At 39.4% G+C, this 23,173-nt stretch overlaps 1 protein-coding gene across 2 annotated transcripts in view; it reads left to right on the forward strand.

Annotated features, from left to right (window-relative positions):
• Positions 1–21,190, forward strand: part of LOC109874989 (Golgi phosphoprotein 3-like) — a 33,726-nt gene extending 12,536 nt beyond the window's left edge. For both annotated transcript variants that reach the window (XM_031816593.1, XM_031816595.1), the window contains exons 2-4: positions 4,800–4,931; positions 7,457–7,571; positions 19,282–21,190. In XM_031816593.1, coding sequence (XP_031672453.1) covers positions 4,800–4,931; positions 7,457–7,571; positions 19,282–19,706 — 672 coding nt within the window. In that variant the 3' untranslated portion in view covers positions 19,707–21,190. The remainder of the gene's footprint in view (positions 1–4,799; positions 4,932–7,456; positions 7,572–19,281) is intronic.
• Positions 21,191–23,173: the final 1,983 nt, after the last annotated feature.

The raw sequence follows: 23,173 nt of genomic DNA on the forward strand, positions 1-23,173 counted from the left end.
ACATACATGTGCAACAATAGTAATCATATTTAATCGTTAAGGGAGCACCTTAGAACCTACACATGTTGTTTTGAAGAGTGACAATACGTCGATGATATTGATTAGGAGGGGGGGAATCGGGTTGTACACGCTGTTAAAACAAACACAACATCCCTGGTTATTTTATTTATTTTACCTTTTATTTAAATAGGCAAGTCGGTTTAAGAACAAATTCTTATTTTCAATGACGGCCTAGGAACAGTGGGTTAACTGCCTGTTCAGGGGCAGAACGACAGATTTGTACCTTGTCAGCTCGGGGATTTGAACTTGCAGCCTTTCGGTTACTAGTCCAACGCTCTAACCACTAGGCTACCCCTAGAGCACAACCTGCAGAAGACATCTAGCCACATTTTTAAGTGTGGCGTTTTGATTCAAGTAAGTGTAACGCAATATATATTTTTTTGTTAATCACTTCCATCGATGTCACACTGAAATCAATAGAACGAGGGGGAAAACGTTTGTGGGGTAGTGCTGTTTAAACTAACACTATTCAAAGGCTACACGGGAATGTGGAATAACCTATACTATTCAAAGGCTACACAGGAATGTGGAATAACCTATACTATTCAAAGACTACACGGGAATGTGGAATAACCTATACTATTCAAAGACTACACAGGAATGTGGAATAACCTATACTATTCAAAGGCTACACGGGAATGTGGAATAACCTATACTATTCAAAGACTACACGGGAATGTGGAATAACCTATACTATTCAAAGACTACACGGGAATGTGGAATAACCTATACTATTCAAAGACTACACGGGAATGTGGAATAACCTATACTATTCAAAGACTACACGGGAATGTGGAATAACCTATACTATTCAAAGACTACACGGGAATGTGGAATAACCTATACTATTCAAAGGCTACACAGGAATGTGGAATAACCTATACATGGTTGGTTTGATGAGAATTTACATTAGGCTTATATCTATATTTAGGAAGGTGGTTTTTTTGGGGGGGGGGCTGTCATCACGGAAAAGGTAACAATCGACTTTTTTTCTGTTAATTAACTTAACCTACTGTGGGGCAAAAAAGTATTTAGTCGACAACCATTTGTGCAAGTTCTCCCACTTAAAAAGATGAGAGGCCTGTAATTTTCATCATAGGTACACTTCAAATATGATGGACAAAATGAGAGAAAAAAAATCCAGAAAATCACATTGTAGGATTTTTAATGAATTTATTTGCAAATTATGGTGGAAAATAAGTATTTGGTCAATAACAAACATTTATCTCAATACTTTGTTATATACCCTTTGTTGGCAATGACAGAGGTCAAACGTTTTCTGTAAGTCTTCACAAGGTTTTCACATACTGTTGCTGGTATTTTGGCCCATTCCTCCATGCAGATCTCCTCTAGAGCAGTGATGTTTTGGGGCTGTTGCTGGACAACACGGACTTTCAACTCGCTCCAAAGATTTTCTATGGGGTTGAGACCTGGAGACTGGCTAGGCCACTCCAGGACCTTGATGCTTCTTACGAAGCCACTCCTTCGTTGCCCGGGCGGTGTGTTTGGGATCATTGTCATGCTGAAAGACCCAGCCACGTTTCATCTTCAATGCCCTTGCTGATGGAAGGAGGTTTTCACTCAAAATCTCACGATACATGGCCCCATTCATTTTTTCCTTTACACGGATCAGTCGTCCTGGTCCCTTTGCAGAAAAACAGCCCCAAAGCATGATGTTTCCACCCCCATGCTTCACAGTAGGTATGGTGTTCTTTGGATGCAACTCAGCATTCTTTGTCCTCCAAACACGACGAGTTGAGTATTTTGGTTTCATCTGACCATATGACATTCTCCCAATGTTCTTCTGGATCATCCAAATCCTCTCTAGCAAACTTCAGACGGGCCTGGACATGTACTGGCTTAAGCAGGGGGACACGTCTGGCACTGCAGGATTTGAGTCCCTGGCGGCGTAGTGTGTTACTGATGGTAGGCTTTGTTACTTTGGTTCCAGCTCTCTGCAGGTCATTCACTAGGTCCCCCCCGTGTGGTTCTGGGATTTTTGCTCACCGTTCTTGTGAACATTTTGACCCCACGGGGTGAGATCTTGCGTGGAGCCCCAGATCGAGGGAGATTATCAGTGGTCTTGTATGTCTTCCATTTCCTAATAATTGCTGCCACAGTTGATTTCCTCAAACCAAGCTGCTTACCTATTGCAGATTCAGTCTTCCCAGCCTGGTGCAGGTCTACAATTTTGTTTCTGGTGTCCTTTGACAGCTCTTTGGTCTTGGCCATAGTGGAGTTTGGAGTGTGACTGTTTGAGGTTGTGGACAGGTGTCTTTTATACTGATAACAAGTTCAAACAGGTGTCATTAATATAGGTAATGAGTGGAGGACAGAGGAGCTTCTTAAAGAATAAGTTACAGGTCTGTGAGAGCCAGAAATCTTGCTTGTTTGTAGGTGACCAAATACTTATTTTCCACCATAATTTGAAAATAAATTCATAAAAAATCAATGATTTTCAGGATTTTTTTTTCCTTCTAATTTTGTCTGTCATAGTTGAAGTGTACCTATGATGAAAATTACAGGCCTCTCATCTTTTTAAGTGGGAGAACTTGCACAATTGGTGGCTGACTAAATACTTTATTGCCCCACTGTATATGTTGCATTGTGATTTGTTTATCATCAGTGACTTCTTTGGCTGCTATTTTAAGTGATCGTTTGATTGTCAAATCCATGTATTGGTGTGTGGCCAATTTACTTTTATAGAGAGACAATTTTCCATGCCATTTCATTAACTCTACGTTCTGATTGTGTAACGAGGTGGTTCTGAGTGTGTGACGAGGTGGTTCTGAGTGTGTGACGAGGTGGTTCTGAGTGTGTGACGAGGTGGTTCTGAGTGTGTGACGAGGTGGTTCTGAGTGTGTGACGAGGTGGTTCTGAGTGTGTGACGAGGTGGTTCTGAGTGTGTGACGAGGTGGTTCTGAGTGTGTGACGAGGTGGTTCTGAGTGTGTGACGAGGTGGTTCTGAGTGTGTGACGAGGTGGTTCTGAGTGTGTGACGAGGTGGTTCTGAGTGTGTGACGAGGTGGTTCTGAGTGTGTGATGAAAATCAATGGTACAAATCAATCAATCTTATGTTACAGTGATGAGTATAAACATTTTATACTCACATCTCCAATCTGAGGACAAAAGGATGTATTGTATTGTATATATAAGGATAATTCCACTACATTTTATGAGGCGAAAATGCAAGTTTGTTCTGTATGTTTTATACGACCCCCTTTACAAACAGGCCCATTGTTTTTTACCACGTTCTTGCCTGCATACATCTTTCACACATCTCGTGTGCCGGCGTGCCGGGGATGAGTGGTGGTGTGCAGTTGTGGGTGGGGTCTATTTGAATAAATCCATTGAAGAGACAGCATGAAACAATGAATCTATTAAAGATTCAGCATGAAAAATGAATCTATTAAAGATTCAGCATGAAAAATAAATCCATTCATAATTTGTTTCGGTAGGTCTTAAGAAACATAAGATTCATGTATTTAATTTTAAAAATAAATATAGAATAGCATATTTTAGAGTTTTATTTATTTATGTTTTCCAAGTCTGTACAGCCATGGCTGCGCCATCCAAATGAAATCAATATTATGTTCATTTAACAGACAAGGCACACCTACCTGATCAAAGTCAAGACACTAGGGCTGTCCCTGACAAAAAAAAAAATGGTAGTCAATCGAAAGTTAAACTTGTTTTTAATAAAATCAACAATATATGCATTAAGCTTGTCTGATGCTTTAAAGACTAACAATGAAATAGACAACACTTTATTTTAACGGTGATGCATAATTCAAACCATCAATACGCATATTAGAGCTCATGCATATGAGAGAAGAAAAAATATATTTTAAATCATTATTATCCCGTTGGTTATACAATGCATAGCCTATTGCATATTAAGCACGGCCGGGGAAAAAAAAAACTGATTTTAAGATGTCTTTTCATTGGTCTAGCCTATATTCCAAAATTAAACCAATTCTACTAATTGCCTTTTTGAGTGTAGACTGTTATTATTATGCATTACTGGATGGACTTGATTACCTTGTGTTGCGCTCCACGTTCTATCCACGGGTCTGGGAGAGAACGTATAGGCCCTGGTGATGCTGTTGGTTCACTGATTGTGCATGGAGGTTTACAGAGTTAACCTAGAATTAGTGAATTTCTATTTGAATAGGACTTATAAGCATAGCTAGATAACATTCAGTATGTAGGATCAATTTTATATTCTGAAATCCTGAAATACATTTTCATCATATCCTGTTTCTTAACACCTACCTAAAATAAATAATGGGTTTATTGTTATGGTTTATATTTAAATAGATTTATTAGACTTGTTAAAATGTAGATTTTCCAGAGGTTTCTATGTGTGGAGGCCTGGAGATAAACGTTGTTAATTTAACGGTCAATTACCTTGAGACCGGCAGTCAGACAATAGCCGACTGACAAAATGTAATTATCGCCACAGCCCTACACTCATAGAATAAATGCTGGATCTGGGGTCTCAGTCAGCAGTCACACGGGCATTAGTCTCCTAAGCAGCAGGCTGAACACTGTGATCCTAGAGAGAGTGAAGGCTACAGGATGGCTCTGGTGATCTGCATGCTCACACACACACACACACACACACAGTGTCTTCTCTCTGTGTTCAGGACTACATGTTGTTCTTGAACAACCATCTCGTCAGGCCCGTGTTGCAGCTTGCTTACACACACACACTCACCCCCTTTCCTTCTCTCTCAGGGCTACACGTCGTTCTGGAACGACTGCATCTCGTCGGGGCTGCGTGGCTGCATGCTCATCGAGCTGGCCATCAGAGGACGACTACAGCTGGAGACCTGTGGCGTGAGGAGGAAAAGCCTGCTCGCCAGGAAGGTAAGGGATCCTGAACAACTGACCTCTCTTAAGTGGCGGCAGGTAGTCTAGTGGTTAGAGCGTTGGACTAGTAACCGGAAGGTTGCAAGTTCAAACCCCCCGAGCTGACAAGGGTACAGAATCTGTCGTTCTGCGCCCCTGAACAGGCAGTTAACCCACTGTTCCTAGGCCAGTTAACCCACTGTTCCTAGACCAGTTAACCCACTGTTCCTAGGCCAGTTAACCCACTGTTCCTAGACCAGTTAACCCACTGTTCCTAGACCAGTTAACCCACTGTTCCTAGACCAGTTAACCCACTGTTCCTAGACCAGTTAACCCACTGTTCCTAGACCAGTTAACCCACTGTTCCTAGACCAGTTAAACCACTGTTCCTAGGCCAGTTAAACCACTGTTCCTAGGCCAGTTAAACCACTGTTCCTAGACCAGTTAACCCACTGTTCCTAGACCAGTTAACCCACTGTTCCTAGGCCAGTTAACCCACTGTTCCTAGGCCAGTTAACCCACTGTTCCTAGGCCAGTTAACCCACTGTTCCTAGACCAGTTAAACCACTGTTCCTAGACCAGTTAACCCACTGTTCCTAGACCAGTTAACCCACTGTTCCTAGACCAGTTAACCCACTGTTCCTAGACCAGTTAACCCACTGTTCCTAGGCCAGTTAACCCACTGTTCCTAGGCCAGTTAACCCACTGTTCCTAGGCCAGTTAACCCACTGTTCCTAGGCTAGTTAACCCACTGTTCCTAGACCAGTTAACCCACTGTTCCTAGACCAGTTAACCCACTGTTCCTAGACCACTGTTCCTAGGCCAGTTAACCCACTGTTCCTAGACCAGTTAACCCACTGTTCCTAGGCCAGTTAACCCACTGTTCCTAGGCCAGTTAACCCACTGTTCCACCAAACAGAGGTTCACTACTAACAGAGTGGTCTCAGCCACCAGACAGAGGTTCACTACTACCAGAGTGGTCTCAGCCACCAGACAGGTCCCTACTTGATTCTTGTTTCTGGTTAGTAAAGGTCTTTAGTTTATAGGGAGACTCACAGAAGGTGGGCTCTAATGGACGAATAGTACCATTTAGTACCTCCGCGTTGATTGTAAGGATTCGGCAAAACCTGAGACTTTTATAAGTGTTCACAGTGTGTTTTTTGTTGTTTTGCCCGGGAGACGGTTACACATTCCCCATGATGAAGAACGAAGCCTGTAAGGTACAGACATGACCATGGCTCCTTTACACACTCTGTATGCTACAGTAAAACCACCATTAAACCCTCTTTTAATGACAGGATTATCAGAAGAAAGATATTCAAGTAATATCAACAGTTTTAATAGTGAAGATTTTAAAATATATATATATATATATTTGCACCTTTTTATTTTACTAGGCAAGTCAGTTAAGAACAAATTCTTATTTCCAATGACGCCAAATCCGGACGACACTGGGCCAATTGTAAGCCGCCCTATGGGACTCGGCCGGATGTGATACAACCTGGAATTCGAACCAGGGACTGTAGTGACGCCTCTTGCACTGAGATGCAGTGTCTTAGACCACTGCGCCACTCGGGAGCCCAAGAAAGCGTGTTTAAATGTCCTTTTGTGCGCTTGGCGCCATTTTTCTCTTTGTTACGAAGAGTAAAAATTCCTGACTTTCCTCTTAGGATAAACGTGTAGTTCACCAGGCGCTCTGCAGACTCTGCAGTGGTTTCTGTCTCCTGACCTGCTCAGTTCCCGAAATAAAGAGCCGTTTCGGACCACCTGAACTATTGATTTAGAACCAGAGAGAGAGAGAGACCGCAAGTCGCAAAGAGAACAGGAGCTGCTTCCACTATTCCAGCACCATGTCCACATCAACGTGACAACTAAAAGATACCAAAAACAATTTTGTCCTATCGACATAAGCTAAATATGATGTGGCTGTCCATGGTTCTGCTTTCTGTTTGTAGCGTGACGCCAATGCCATTCTCTCTCATGTTTCTGTTAGTGATGTGTGCTCTCAAAACAATTTTGATAGGAGAGAAGCCAAATCCAGTGATGTATGCTCTCAAAACAATTTGATAGGAGAGAAGCCAAATCCAGTGATGTATGCTCTCAAAACAATTTGATAGGAGAGAAGCCAAATTCAAGCTAGCTACCATTGACACGTCTATTTTTCCCCCTTCCACACCTGGACCAATCATTTGAGCTTGCTCGGTTTAGCTGAAAGATGATTAGGAATACGTTTTTTTTTGTTGTCAAGGGAGGCCAGATGCTCACTGGCTTCCCTTGACCAATAAAAATACAATAAAAAGACAAGTATTCTTCTGCTGATTCTGACTTGTATTTATTCTAGAAGTTGTGTTCTGTGTGGTTGTCTCATCTCCAGGGGATCTATAGGTCATTGAGTGGCAGTATTGTTTTGTTCTGACTGTGTTCTACATACAGTCGACTAAAGCTGTTGTGGTTTTTGTATTGTGTGTCTAGGTGTTCTGTAAGTCATTGAATGGCGGTACAGGTTGTGTTTTCATTCTGTCTCGTTCTATTGTGTCTCCTAGGTGATCTGTAAGTCAGATGCTCAGACGGGAGACGTGCTATTGGACGAGGCTCTGAAACATGTGAAGGAGACCCAGCCCCCAGAGACGGTGCAGAGCTGGATTGAGCTGCTCAGCGGTGAGTGTGTTAGAACCACACTTTAACATAGAGGTTTTCTACTAACAGAGTGGTCTCAGTCACCAGACAGAGGTTCACTACTAACAGAGTGGTCTCAGCCACCAGACAGAGGTTCACTACTAACAGAGTGGTCTCAGCCACCAGACAGAGATTCACTACTAACAGAGTGGTCTCAGCCACTAGACAGAGGTTCACTACTAACAGAGTGGTCTCAGCCACCAAACAGGTTCACTACTTACAGAGTGGTCTCAGCCACCAGACAGAGGTTCACTACTAACAGAGTGGTCTCAGCCACCAAACAGGTTCACTACTAACAGAGTGGTCTCAGCCACCAGACAGAGGTTCACTACTAACAGAGTGGTCTCAGCCACCAGACAGAGATTCACTACTAACAGAGTGGTCTCAGCCACTAGACAGAGGTTCACTACTAACAGAGTGGTCTCAGCCACCAAACAGGTTCACTACTTACAGAGTGGTCTCAGCCACCAGACAGAGGTTCACTACTAACAGAGTGGTCTCAGCCACCAAACAGGTTCACTACTAACAGAGTGGTCTCAGCCACCAGACAGAGGTTCACTACTAACAGAGTGGTCTCAGCCACTAGACAGGTTCACTACTAACAGAGTGGTCTCAGCCACCAGACAGAGGTTCACTACTAACAGAGTGGTCCCAGCCACCAAACAGGTTCACTACTTACAGAGTGGTCTCAGCCACCAGACAGAGGTTCACTACTAACAGAGTGGTCTCAGCCACCAGACAGAGATTCACTACTAACAGAGTGGTCTCAGCCACCAGACAGAGGTTCACTACTAACAGAGTGGTCTCAGCCACCAAACAGAAGTTCACTACTAACAGAGTGGTCTCAGCCACCAGACAGAGGTTCACTACTAACAGAGTGGTCTCAGCCACCAGACAGAGGTTCACTACTAACAGAGTGGTCTCAGCCACCAGACAGAGGTTCACTACTAACAGAGTGGTCTCAGCCACCAGGTGGCAGTATGGTTGTTTTGATTCTGACAGTGATTGTATTGGATATATGTGTTTAGTTATTACAGTTTTATTATAAAAACAAAAACAAAGCCTGTAACACCTTCCCCCTTAAGACAACAAATATCCTATATTTTTGTTGGACAAGTTTGCTCACAACCAACAGAACTTCCATTTCACAACATGATCAAGTTAAATTGTCATTTTCTCCAATGTCAACATGGTGTCTACTGGCTGTCAATATTTTATACATATTTCGTATGTTACGTTCCCCAGCAAGAAACCAGTAATGCTAATCAAACAGAAGGGGAATTAGCAAAGACTCTCTAACCTGTGATGGCCCAGGTGCTATTTTAACAGTGGCTGACCAAGTAACGCAGCTTAGTGAGTTACTACAGAGAGCATCAGTAACACAGCTTAGTGAGTTACCACAGAGAGCATCAGTAACACAGCTTAGTGAGTTACCACAGAGAGCATCAGTAACACAGCTTAGTGAGTTACCACAGAGAGCATCAGTAACACAGCTTAGTGAGTTACCACAGAGAGCATCAGTAACACAGCTTAGTGAGTTACCACAGAGAGCATCAGTAACACAGCTTAGTGAGTTACCACAGAGAGCATCAGTAACACAGCTTAGTGAGTTACCACAGAGAGCATCAGTAACACAGCTTAGTGAGTTACCACAGAGAGCATCAGTAACACAGCTTAGTGAGTTACCACAGAGAGCATCAGTAACACAGCTTAGTGAGTTACCACACAGAGAGCATCAGTAACACAGCTTAGTGAGTTACCACACAGACAGCATCCGTAACACAGTTTAGTGAGTTACCACACAGATTATTATTCCAACTGGTAACCGACAACCAGGGATTTTACATCTGAAATGTCATGGTGTTTTACCTGTTAATGCAGTGATGTAGTCACTAAACCCTGTCTTAGTTCAGTCCCTAGTGTTTCAAGCCAGAGTCTTGAACTCGAATACTACAACTCTGTTTTGGTACAGACCTATTTACCATCTGTGCTAGTACGCTATATTCAGTTGTTATAGTCTCTCTGGCAGGTCTGTGTTATGTCTGAAGTTAGACGTAAACTAATGTCTGAAACTATTGCTTTTCTATTGTTTCATTTCACAACTTGCAAGTATGTTGTTTTGGCTGTCGTTCTGTTGTTTTGGCTGTCGTTCTGTTGTTTTGGCTGTTGTTTTGGCTGTCGTTCTGTTTTGGCTGTCGTTCTGTTGTTTTGGCTGTTGTTTTGGCTGTCGTTCTGTTGTTTTGGCTGTTGTTTTGGCTGTCGTTCTGTTGTTTTGGCTGTCGTTCTGTTGTTTTGGCTGTTGTTTTGGCTGTCGTTCTGTTGTTTTGGCTGTCGTTCTGTTGTTTTGGCTGCTGTTCTGTTTTGGCTGTTGTTTTGGCTGTCGTTCTGTTGTTTTGGCTGTTGTTTTGGCTGTCGTTCTGTTGTTTTGGCTGTTGTTTTGGCTGTTGTTTTGGCTGCCGTTCTGTTGTTTTGGCTGTTGTTTTGGCTGTCGTTCTGTTGTTTTGGCTGTTGTTTTGGCTGTCGTTCTGTTGTTTTGGCTGTTGTTTTGGCTGTCGTTCTGTTGTTTTGGCTGTCGTTCTGTTGTTTTGGCTGTTGTTTTGGCTGTCGTTCTGTTGTTTTGGCTGTCGTTCTGTTGTTTTGGCTGTCGTTCTGTTGTTTTGGCTGTTGTTTTGGCTGTTGTTTTGGCTGTTGTTTTGGCTGTTGTTTTGGCTGTTTTGGCTGTTGTTTTGGCTGTTGTTTTGGCTGTCGTTCTGTTGTTTTGGCTGTCGTTCTGTTGTTTTGGCTGCCGTTCTGTTGTTTTGGCTGCCGTTCTGTTGTTTTGGCTGTCGTTCTGTTGTTTTGGCTGTCGTTCTGTTGTTTTGGCTGTTTTGGCTGTCGTTCTGTTGTTTTGGCTGTTGTTTTGGCTGTCGTTCTGTTGTTTTGGCTGTTGTTCTGTTGTTTTGGTTGTTTTGGCTGCCGTTATGTTGTTCTGGCTGTTGTTCTGTTGTTTTGGCTGTTGTTCTGTTGTTTTGGCTGCCGTTCTGTTGTTTTGGCTGTTGTTTTGGCTGCCGTTCTGTTGTTTTGGCTGCCGTTCTGTTGTTTTGGCTGTTGTTTTGGCTGTCGTTCTGTTGTTTTGGCTGTCGTTCTGTTGTTTTGGCTGTTGTTTTGGCTGTCGTTCTGTTGTTTTGGCTGTTGTTTTGGCTGCCGTTCTGTTGTTTTGGCTGTCGTTCTGTTGTTTTGGCTGTTGTTTTGGCTGTCGTTCTGTTGTTTTGGCTGTTGTTTTGGCTGTCGTTCTGTTGTTTTGGCTGTCGTTCTGTTGTTTTGGCTGTTGTTTTGGCTGCCGTTCTGTTGTTTTGGCTGCCGTTCTGTCGTTTTGGCTGCTGTTCTGTTTTGGCTGTTGTTTTGGCTGTCGTTCTGTTGTTTTGGCTGTCGTTCTGTTGTTTTGGCTGTTGTTTTGGCTGTCGTTCTGTTGTTTTGGCTGTCGTTCTGTTGTTTTGGCTGTTGTTCTGTCGTTCTGTTGTTTTGGCTGTCGTTCTGTTGTTTTGGCTGTCGTTCTGTTTAGAATTCCTCTGAAAACAAGCTGATAGCTCATAGTCACAGTAAACATTCCAAGCCCTGATTGTGTGGCAGACAGCTGTATCCTAGCTACTGTCTTAACCATAACCTGTTCTCAATTTTACAATCTGTTTTCACTCGTTTATTTCACACACAGCTGTTATCCTCTCGCCTAAATCAAATTAAACCTGAATTTATATTTTTAACATCGCAAGACACTTAAACAACAATAAATCAAATAAGCAGCCATGACGGGGGTTCAACCATCAGTACAAATTGGACATATCGCTCTAGCATGCCAAATATCAGAACTTAAAATCATACTGATGATGCAATATGCTTTTGATGTTTTTGGGACAATTTTTTAAAAATCATGTTGACTACTTTTTAAACATCTTCTCGAGAACTGCTGGACTGATCGGCATCAAATTTGGTATAGCATTTATGGATGGACTTCGTAAAATGCCATGTTTTCCAAGACTCTATCTGAAACAATATGGCCACTATAAAGACAGGGAGCTTGCATTAATGGTTTTTCCTTTCTGACAGCGCCACCATGCAGCCAAACTGAACCGAACTTTACAGGTTAGTTAGACTCATATCCCTGAGCATGTGTGCCAAATTTCATCACTCTTGAGTCAAACTGATCGAGAGAGATGGAATATGTTCCCGTTATAGTGCCACAGAATGGGCCATCTTAATATGTCTTAAGTGGAACTTGTGTACCAAGGTTTGTTACAATACAAAAATCCATGTCCAATTCATGTGCCAGACCACGCAAATGTTTATTGGTCAGGAGCGGCCATGTTTGAGATGCTAGCCTTTGAAAATAGTGTGTTGAGGCGGGATATCAAGTTTTGTGCAGATTGGTCATTTGTTGCCAGAAGAGGAGCGTTTTGCGTTCTTCACAAATTCAAAATGGTTGAACATCCATCGGTATATGATACTACTAATGAACAGGTATTATAATACTCATGTGTCCCTGAGGTAAATGTGTTCCTTGTGAGGAGAGGAACCTAATGTACAGAATGTCATGACTCTAGGTCACATGGCATGAGGGGCGTGAGCTTTCAAGGTTTGGATTTTCAATCCTTTGTTAGTGCCCCCGTGTGGCCAATTGGCATGGCATCGCATGAGAAGGTTTGGCCCATGGTCCATGTCAACCATCATCCAGTCCTCCTAATGTGTATTATCTCACAGGAATTAGCATTTTTTCACCAAATTGATTGAAACATTAATACTAATGAACTGGTATTATACTAATGAACCTGTATATAATGCTAATGAACTGGTATTATAATACTAATGAACTGGTATTATACTAATGAACTGGTATTATACTAATGAACCGGTATATAATACTAATGAACCGGTATATAATACTAATGAACCGGTATATAATACTACTAATGAACAGGTATTATAATACTAATGAACCGGTATTATAATACTAATGAACCGGTATATAATACTACTAATGAACCTGTATATAATGCTAATGAACTGGTATTATACTAATGAACCTGTATATAATGCTAATGAACCGGTATATAATACTACTAATGAACCTGTATATAATGCTAATGAATTGGTATTATACTAATGAACCGGTATATAATACTACTAATGAACCGGTATATAATCAAATCAAATTTATTTATATAGCCCTTCGTACATCAGCTGATATCTCAAAGTGCTGTACAGAAACCCAGCCTAAAACCCCAAACAGCAAGCAATGCAGGTGTAGAAGCACGGTGGCTAGGAAAAACTCCCTAGAAAGGCCAATACCTAGGAAGAAACCTAGAGAGGAACCAGGCTATGTGGGGTGGCCAGTCCTCTTCTGGCTGTGCCGGGTGGAGATTATAACAGAACATGGCCAAGATGTTCAATGTTCATAAATGACCAGCATGGTCGAATAATAATAAGGCAGAACAGTTGAAACTAGAGCAGCAGCACAGTCAGGTGGAAGTTGAAACTGGAGCAGCAGCATGGCCAGGTAGACTGGGGACAGCAAGGAGTCATCATGTCAGGTAGTCCTGGGGCATGGTCCTAGGGCTCAGGTCAGTTGAAACTGGAACAGCAGCATGGCCAGGTGGACTGGGGACAGCAAGGAGTCATCATGTCAGGTAGTCCTGGGGCATGGTCCTAGGGCTCAGGTCCTCCGAGAGAGAGAAAGAAAGAGAGAAGGAGAGAATTAGAGAACGCACACTTAGATTCACACAGGACACCGAATAGGACAGGAGAAGTACTCCAGATATAACAAACTGACCCCAGCCCCCCGACACATAAACTACTGCAGCATAAATACTGGAGGCTGAGACAGATATACAGATATAATACTACTAATGAACCGGTATATAATACTACGAATGAACTGGTATAATACTACTAATGAACAGGTATTATAATACTAATGAACCTGTATATAATGCTAATGAACTGGTATTATACTAATGAACCTGTATATAATGCTAATGAACTGGTATTATACTAATGAACCTGTATATAATGCTAATGAACTGGTATTATAATGCTAATGAACTGGTATTATACTAATGAACCGGTATATAATACTACTAATGAACCGGTATATAATACTACTAATGAACCGGTATATAATACTACTAATGAACCGGTATAATACTACTAATGAACCGGTATAATACTACTAATGAACTGGTATAATACTACTAATGAACTGGTATAATACTACTAATGAACTGGTATAATACTACTAATGAACTGGTATTATAATGCTAATGAACTGGTATAATACTAATGAACTGGTATTATAATACTAATGAACCGGTATATAATACTACTAATGAACCGGTATTATAATACTAATGATCTGGTATAATACTACTAATGAACTGGTATTATACTAATGAACCGGTATTATAATACTAATGAACTGGTATAGTACTAATGAACCGGTATTATAATACTAATGAACCGGTATTATAATATTAATGAACCGGTATTATAATACTAATGAACCGGTATTATAATACTAATGAACCGGTATTATAATATTAATGAACCGGTATTATAATACTAATGAACCGGTATTATAATACTAATGAACCGGTATTATAATACTACTAATGAACTGGTATAATACTACTAATGAACTGGTATAGTACTAATGAACCGGTATTATAATACTAATGAACCGGTATTATAATACTAATGATCTGGTATAGTACTAATGAACTGTTATTATAAAACTGAGCTGGTAGGTATAATACTAATGAACTGGTAGGTATAATACTAATGAACTGGTATAGTACTAATGAACCGGTATTATAATACTAATGAACCGGTATAGTACTAATGAACTGGTATAGTACTAATGAACAGGTATTATAATACTAATGAACCGGTATATAATACTAATGAACCGGTATTATAATACTAATGAACCGGTATATAATACTACTAATGAACCGGTATATAATACTACTAATGAACCTGTATATAATGCTAATGAACTGGTATTATACTAATGAACCTGTATATAATGCTAATGAACCGGTATATAATACTACTAATGAACCTGTATATAATGCTAATGAATTGGTATTATACTAATGAACCTGTATATAATACTAATGATCCGGTATATAATACTACTAATGAACCTGTATATAATGCTAATGAATTGGTATTATACTAATGAACCTGTATATAATGCTAATGAACAGGTATTATAATACTAATGAACCGGTATATAATACTAATGAACCGGTATTATAATACTAATGAACCGGTATATAATACTACTAATGAACCGGTATTATAATACTAATGAACCGGTATATAATACTACTAATGAACCGGTATAAAATACTAATGATCTGGTATAATACTACTAATGAACTGGTATAATACTACTAATGAACTGGTATTATAATGCTAATGAACTGGTATTATACTAATGAACCTGTATATAATACTACTAATGAACAGGTATTATAATACTAATGAACCGGTATATAATGCTAATGAACCGGTATATAATACTACTAATGAACCTGTATATAATGCTAATGAATTGGTATTATACTAATGAACCTGTATATAATACTAATGAACCGGTATATAATACTAATGAACCTGTATATAATGCTAATGAACTGGTATTATAATGCTAATGAACTGGTATTATACTAATGAACCGGTATATAATACTACTAATGAACCGGTATATAATACTACTAATGAACTGGTATAATACTACTAATGAACAGGTATTATAATACTAATGAACCGGTATTATAATACTAATGAACCTGTATATAATGCTAATGAACTGGTATTATACTAATGAACCTGTATATAATGCTAATGACTGGGATTATACTAATGAACCTGTATATAATGCTAATGAACTGGTATTATAATGCTAATGAACTGGTATTATACTAATGAACCGGTATATAATACTACTAATGAACCGGTATAATACTACTAATGAACCGGTATAATACTACTAATGAACTGGTATAATACTACTAATGAACTGGTATTATAATGCTAATGAACTGGTATAATACTAATGAACTGGTATTATAATACTAATGAACCGGTATATAATACTACTAATGAACCGGTATTATAATACTAATGATCTGGTATAATACTACTAATGAACTGGTATAGTACTAATGAACCGGTATTATTATACTAATGAACTGGTATTATAATACTAATGAACCGGTATTATAATACTAATGAACCGGTATTATAATACTACTAATGAACTGGTATAATACTACTAATGAACTGGTATAGTACTAATGAACCGGTATTATAATACTAATGAACCGGTATTATAATACTAATGATCTGGTATAGTACTAATGAACTGTTATTATAAAACTGAGCTGGTAGGTATAATACTAATGAACTGGTAGGTATAATACTAATGAACTGGTATAGTACTAATGAACCGGTATTATAATACTAATGAACCGGTATAGTACTAATGAACTGGTATAGTACTAATGAACAGTTATTATAATACTAATGAACCGGTATATAATACTACTAATGAACCGGTATTATAATACTAATGAACCGGTATATAATACTACTAATGAACCGGTATAAAATACTAATGATCTGGTATAATACTACTAATGAACTGGTATAATACTACTAATGAACTGGTATTATAATGCTAATGAACTGGTATTATACTAATGAACCTGTATATAATACTAATGAACCGGTATTATAATATTAATGAACCGGTATTATAATAATACTAATGAACTTGTATAATACTAATGAACCGGTATTTAGAATACTAATGAACCGGTATTAGAATACTAATGAACTGGTATAGTACTAATGAACCGGTATTATAATTCTAATGAACCGGTAGTATAATACTAATGGACCGGTATTATAGTACTAATGAACCGGTATTATAGTACTAATGAACCGGTATTATACTACTAATGAACTGGTATTATAATATTAATGAACCGGTATTATAATACTAATGAACCGGTATATAATACTACTAATGAACCGGTATAAAATACTAATGATCTGGTATAATACTACTAATGAACTGGTATAATACTACTAATGAACTGGTATTATAATGCTAATGAACTGGTATTATACTAATGAACCTGTATATAATACTAATGAACCGGTATTATAATATTAATGAACCGGTATTATAATAATACTAATGAACTGGTATAATACTAATGAACTGGTATAATACTAATGAACCGGTATTTAGAATACTAATGAACCGGTATTAGAATACTAATGAACTGGTATAGTACTAATGAACCGGTATTATAATTCTAATGAACCGGTAGTATAATACTAATGGACCGGTATTATAGTACTAATGAACCGGTATTATAGTACTAATGAACCGGTATTATACTACTAATGAACTAGTATTATAATATTAATGAACCGGTATTATAATACTAATTAACTGGTATAATACTACTAATGAACTGGTATTATAATATTAATGAACCGGTATTATAATACTAATGATTCTGCTTTATGATACTAATGAAACGGTATAATACTAATGAACTGCTATATGATACTAATGAACCGGTATTATAATACTAATGATCTGGTATAGTACTAATGAACTGTTATTATAAAACTGAGCTGGTAGGTATAATACTAATGAACTGGTAGGTATAATACTAATGAACTGGTATAGTACTAATGATCCGGTATTATAATACTAATGAACCGGTATAATACTAATGAACTGGTATAGTACTAATGAACTGGTATAGTACTGTTATTATAATACTAATGAACTGGTATAGTACTAATGAACTGGTATAGTACTAATGAACTGGTATAGTACTGGTATTATAATACTAATGAACTGGTATAGTACTAATGAACTGGTATAGTACTGGTATAGTACTGTTATTATAATACTAATGAACTGGTATAGTACTAATGAACTGGTATAGTACTGGTATAGTACTGTTATTATAATACTAATGAACTGGTATAGTACTGGTATAGTACTGTTATTATAATACTAATGAACTGGTATAGTACTGTTATTATAATACTAATGAACTGGTATAGTACTAATGAACTGGTATAGTACTGTTATTATAATACTAATGAACTGGTATAGTACTGTTATTATAATACTAATGAACTGGTATAGTACTAATGAACTGGTATAGTACTGGTATAGTACTGTTATTATAATACTAATGAACTGGTATAGTACTGGTATAGTACTGTTATTATAATACTAATGAACTGGTATAGTACTGTTATTATAATACTAATGAACTGGTATAGTACTAATGAACTGGTATAGTACTGTTATTATAATACTAATGAACTGGTATAGTACTGTTATTATAATACTAATGAACTGGTATAGTACTAATGAACTGGTATAGTACTGGTATAGTACTGTTATTATAATACTAATGAACTGGTATAGTACTGTTATTATAATACTAATGAACTGGTATAGTACTAATGAACTGGTATAGTACTAATGAACTGGTATAGTACTGGTATAGTACTGTTATTATAATACTAATGAACTGGTATAGTACTGTTATTATAATACTAATGAACTGGTATAGTACTAATGAACTGGTATAGTACTGTTATTATAATACTAATGAACTGGTATAGTACTGTTATTATAATACTAATGAACTGGTATAGTACTAATGAACTGGTATAGTACTGGTATAGTACTGTTATTATAATACTAATGAACTGGTATAGTACTGTTATTATAATACTAATGAACTGGTATAGTACTAATGAACTGGTATAGTACTGGTATAGTACTGTTATTATAATACTAATGAACTGGTATAGTACTGTTATTATAATACTAATGAACTGGTATAGTACTAATGAACTGGTATAGTACTGTTATTATAATACTAATGAACTGGTATAGTACTAATGAACTGGTATAGTACTGTTATTATAATACTAATGAACTGGTATAGTACTAATGAACTGGTATAGTACTGTTATTATAATACTAATGAACTGGTATAGTACTAATGAACTGGTATAGTACTGTTATTATAATACTAATGAACTGGTATAGTACTAATGAACTGGTATAGTACTGTTATTATAATACTAATGAACTGGTATAGTACTAATGAACTGGTATAGTACTGTTATTATAATACTAATGAACTGGTATAGTACTAATGAACTGGTATAGTACTGTTATTATAATACTAATGAACTGGTATAGTACTAATGAACTGGTATAGTACTGTTATTATAATACTAATGAACTGGTATAGTACTGTTATTATAATACTAATGAACTGGTATAGTACTGTTATTATAATACTAATGAACTGGTATAGTACTGTTATTATAATACTAATGAACTGGTATAGTACTGGTATTATAATACTAATGAACTGGTATAGTACTAATGAATGCCAGCTATGTTGCTGAACCCCAAATGAGATAAAAGAAGAGAATAATAAAATGTCATGAAAGCCAAACCCCTTTGGATGCTTTCTTTCCCCACTGCAATTTGATTGGACTGTTATTGAGTTGTTGACATAAGTCACATTCAATCACGATGCTTTAGGCTTTGAACTCTGTAGCACGCTTAACTCCCCCCCTTCCCTTGCAGGCGAGACGTGGAACCCTCTGAAGCTGCACTACCAGCTGAGGAACGTGAGGGAGCGCCTGGCCAAGAACCTGGTGGAAAAGGGCGTGCTGACCACGGAGAAACAGAACTTCCTCCTCTTCGACATGACCACTCATCCGCTCACCAACAACAACATCAAACAACGCCTCATCAAGAGGGTTCAGGAGGCCGTGTTGGAGAAATGGGTCAACGACCCGCACCGCATGGACAAACGGATGCTCGCCCTCATCTTCCTGGCCCACTCGTCTGATGTCCTGGAGAATGCCTTTTCCCCCTTGCTGGATGACCAGTATGACCTGGCCATGAAGAGAGTACGGCAGCTCCTGGACCTGGAGCCAGAGGGGGAGAGCACGAAGACCAACGCCAATGAGTTGTTGTGGGCCGTGGTGGCCGCCTTTACCAAGTGACCTGACCTACCACCTTCAGACACCAGAGGGTGCTGTTGGTTTGGTGTTGGTTGATGACGGTGGGGTTGAGGGAGAGGACAGGACAGTTTGGGGAGGGACAACGAGGAGAGGGCTGGTCTGTCTGGCCCATCAAGGTAGTGACTTGACTGACTTGAGGTCACCTCTGTCTTTCTGAAGAGACTGGCCTGCTCCAGACCTGTCCCACAGCTTTCTGAACAGAATGGTCTGTTCCAAACCTGTCCCACAGCATTCTGAACAGAATGGTCTGTTCCAAACCTGTCCCACAGCATTCTGAACAGAATGGTCTGTTCCAAACCTGTCCCACAGCATTCTGAACAGAATGGTCTGTTCCAAACCTGTCCCACAGCATTCTGAACAGAATGGTCTGTTCCAAACCTGTCCCACAGCATTCTGAACAGAATGGTCTGTTCCAAACCTGTCCCACAGCTTTCTGAACAGAAAATATCTCCCTCTCCCTCGGTCCTTCTCCTTTTCCCTTCATCGAGCTCTTTCTCTCTGCAAAGATGTCATTTAATCACTCACTTTTACAAGAAATAAAAACTCTCCCTGATGGAGTGACAAGCAAGGTTTTGAATACTGGACTGCAATATCCAATCATCATCCTCTTCCTCCCTGGACAAATCTTTCACAAATGTCTTCAAAGTATGTATGTTATTCTCTACAGGTATCTATCTAGCTCTTATTCACTATAACCGACAGTGAGCTCCAACAGTATTGGGACATTGACCCATTTGTTGTTGTTTTGACTCTGTACTCCAGCACTTTGGATTTAAAAATGACACAATGACTATGAGGTTAAAGTGCAAACCGTCAGCTTTAATTTGAGGGTATTTTCATCCATATCGGGTGAACCGTGTAGAGAAGTACAGAACTTCTTGTACATTGTCCCCCCCAATGACTACTTTAATATACATATAAGAACATTTGTCCCAATACTTTTGGTCCCCTAAAATGGGTGGGAGGACTATGTACAAAAAGAAAATGCTTTAATTTCTCAACAGTTCACGTGATATGGGATGAAAATACCCTCAAATTAATGCTGACAGACTGCACTTTAACCTCATAGTCAATGTATCAGAGCCAAAACAACAAATATGTCACTGTCCCAATACTTTTGGAGCTCAGTGATGCAGATTCCATGTACGTGGAACACGGTAGTAGTATATTAATTGAATACTAGATCATTTTCTTCCTGACAAGTCTTGGATTTGATTTCCTCTCCAACATGACGACATGGTCTGAAGTTTCCTGTTTCTGTTTTACTCTCATGTTTTGTGGATGAAAAGCTTCCCTAGTTACGGTGTCTGGGTTCCCGACCACGGCTCCATCTGAAATCTATCCTACTACGTAGACACTGAGTGTACAAAACATTAGGAACACCTTCCTAATATTCAGTTACGCCCCCCTTTCTGCCCTCAGAACAGCCTCAATTCATCAGGGGTATGGGACTCAATTCATCAGGGGTATGGGACTCAATTCATCAGGGGTATGGGACTCAATTCATCAGGGGTATGGGACTCAATTCATCAGGGGTATGGGACTCAATTCATCAGGGGTATGGGACTCAATTCATCAGGGGTATGGGACTCAATTCATCAGGGCTATGGGACTCAATTCATCAGGGCTATGGGACTCAATTCATCAGGGCTATGGGACTCAATTCATCAGGGTATGGGACTCAATTCATCAGGGGTATGGGACTCAATTCATCAGGGGTATGGGACTCAATTCATCAGGGGTATGGGACTCATTCATCGGGGCTATGGGACTCAATTCATCAGGGGTATGGGACTCAATTCATCAGGGCTATGGGACTCAATTCATCAGGGTATGGGACTCAATTCATCAGGGGTATGGGACTCAATTCATCAGGGGTATGGGACTCAATTCATCAGGGCTATGGGACTCAATTCATCAGGGCTATGGGACTCAATTCATCAGGGGTATGGGACTCTACAAGGTGTCGAGAGCGTTCCACAGGGATGTTGGCCCCATGTTGACTCTCATTCTAGACTCTATCCGATACCTAAGAAATATAGATCTATGAAATTATAGCCTAGATCTCCAAAGGGAACTCGGGAGTACTGTCTGGTCTGGTAAGGGTACGTCTAGCTGGGAATATATATAGTGCACTACTATAGACCAGCGCCCTATTCCCTATATAGTGGCACTACCTTAGACCAGAGCCCTATTCCCTATATAGTGGTACTACTATAGACCAGAGCCCTATTCCCTATATAGTGCACTACTATAGACCAGCGCCCTATTCCCTATATAGTGGCACTACCTTAGACCAGAGCCCTATTCCCTATATAGTGGTACTACTATAGACCAGAGCCCTATTCCCTATATAGTGGCACTACTTTAGACCAGAGCCCGATTCCCTATATAGTGCACTACTTTAGACCAGAGCCCTATTCCCTATATAGTGCACTACTTTAGACCAGAGCCCTATTCCCTATATAGTGCACTACTTTAGACCAGAGCCCTATTCCCTATATAGTGGCACTACTTTAGACCAGAGCCCGATTCCCTATATAGTGCACTACTTTAGACCAGAGCCCTATTCCCTATATAGTGCACTACTTTAGACCAGAGCCCTATTCCCTATATAGTGCACTACTTTTGGCCTGAGCCCTATTCCCTATATAGTGCACTACTTTAGACCAGAGCCCTATTCCCTATATAGTGCACTACTTTAGACCAGAGCCCTATTCCCTATATAGTGCACTACTTTTGGCCTGAGCCCTATTCCCTATATAGTGCACTACTTTAGACCAGAGCCCTATTCCCTATATAGTGCACTACTTTAGACCAGAGCCCTATTCCCTATATAGTACACTACTTTAGACCAGAGCCCTATATAGTGCACTACTTTAGACCAGAGCCCTATTCCCTATATAGTGCCCTACTTTAGACCAGAACCCTATTCCCTATATAGTGGCACTACTATAGACCAGAGCCCTATTCCCTATATAGTGCACTACTTTAGACCAGAGCCCTATTCCCTATATAGTGCACTACTTTAGACCAGAGCCCTATTCCCTATATAGTGCACTACTTTAGACCAGAGCCCTATTCCCTATATAGTGCACTACTTTAGACCAAAGCCCTATTCCCTATATAGTGCACTACTTTAGACCAGAGCCCTATTCCCTATATAGTGCACTACTTTAGACCAGAGCCCTATTCCCTATATAGTGCACTACTTTAGACCAGAACCCTATTCCCTATATAGTGCACTACTTTAGACCAGAGCCCTATTCCCTATATAGTGCACTACTTTAGACCAGAGCCCTATTCCCTATATAGTGGCACTACTATAGACCAGAGCCCTATTCCCTATATAGTGGCACTACTTTAGACCAGAACCCTATTCCCTATATAGTGCACTACTTTAGACCAGAGCCCTATTCCCTATATAGTGCACTACTTTAGACCAGAGC

Source organism: Oncorhynchus kisutch, linkage group LG3, assembly GCF_002021735.2.
Source record: "Oncorhynchus kisutch isolate 150728-3 linkage group LG3, Okis_V2, whole genome shotgun sequence".
In the NCBI taxonomy this organism is placed as follows: Eukaryota; Metazoa; Chordata; class Actinopteri; order Salmoniformes; family Salmonidae; genus Oncorhynchus; species Oncorhynchus kisutch.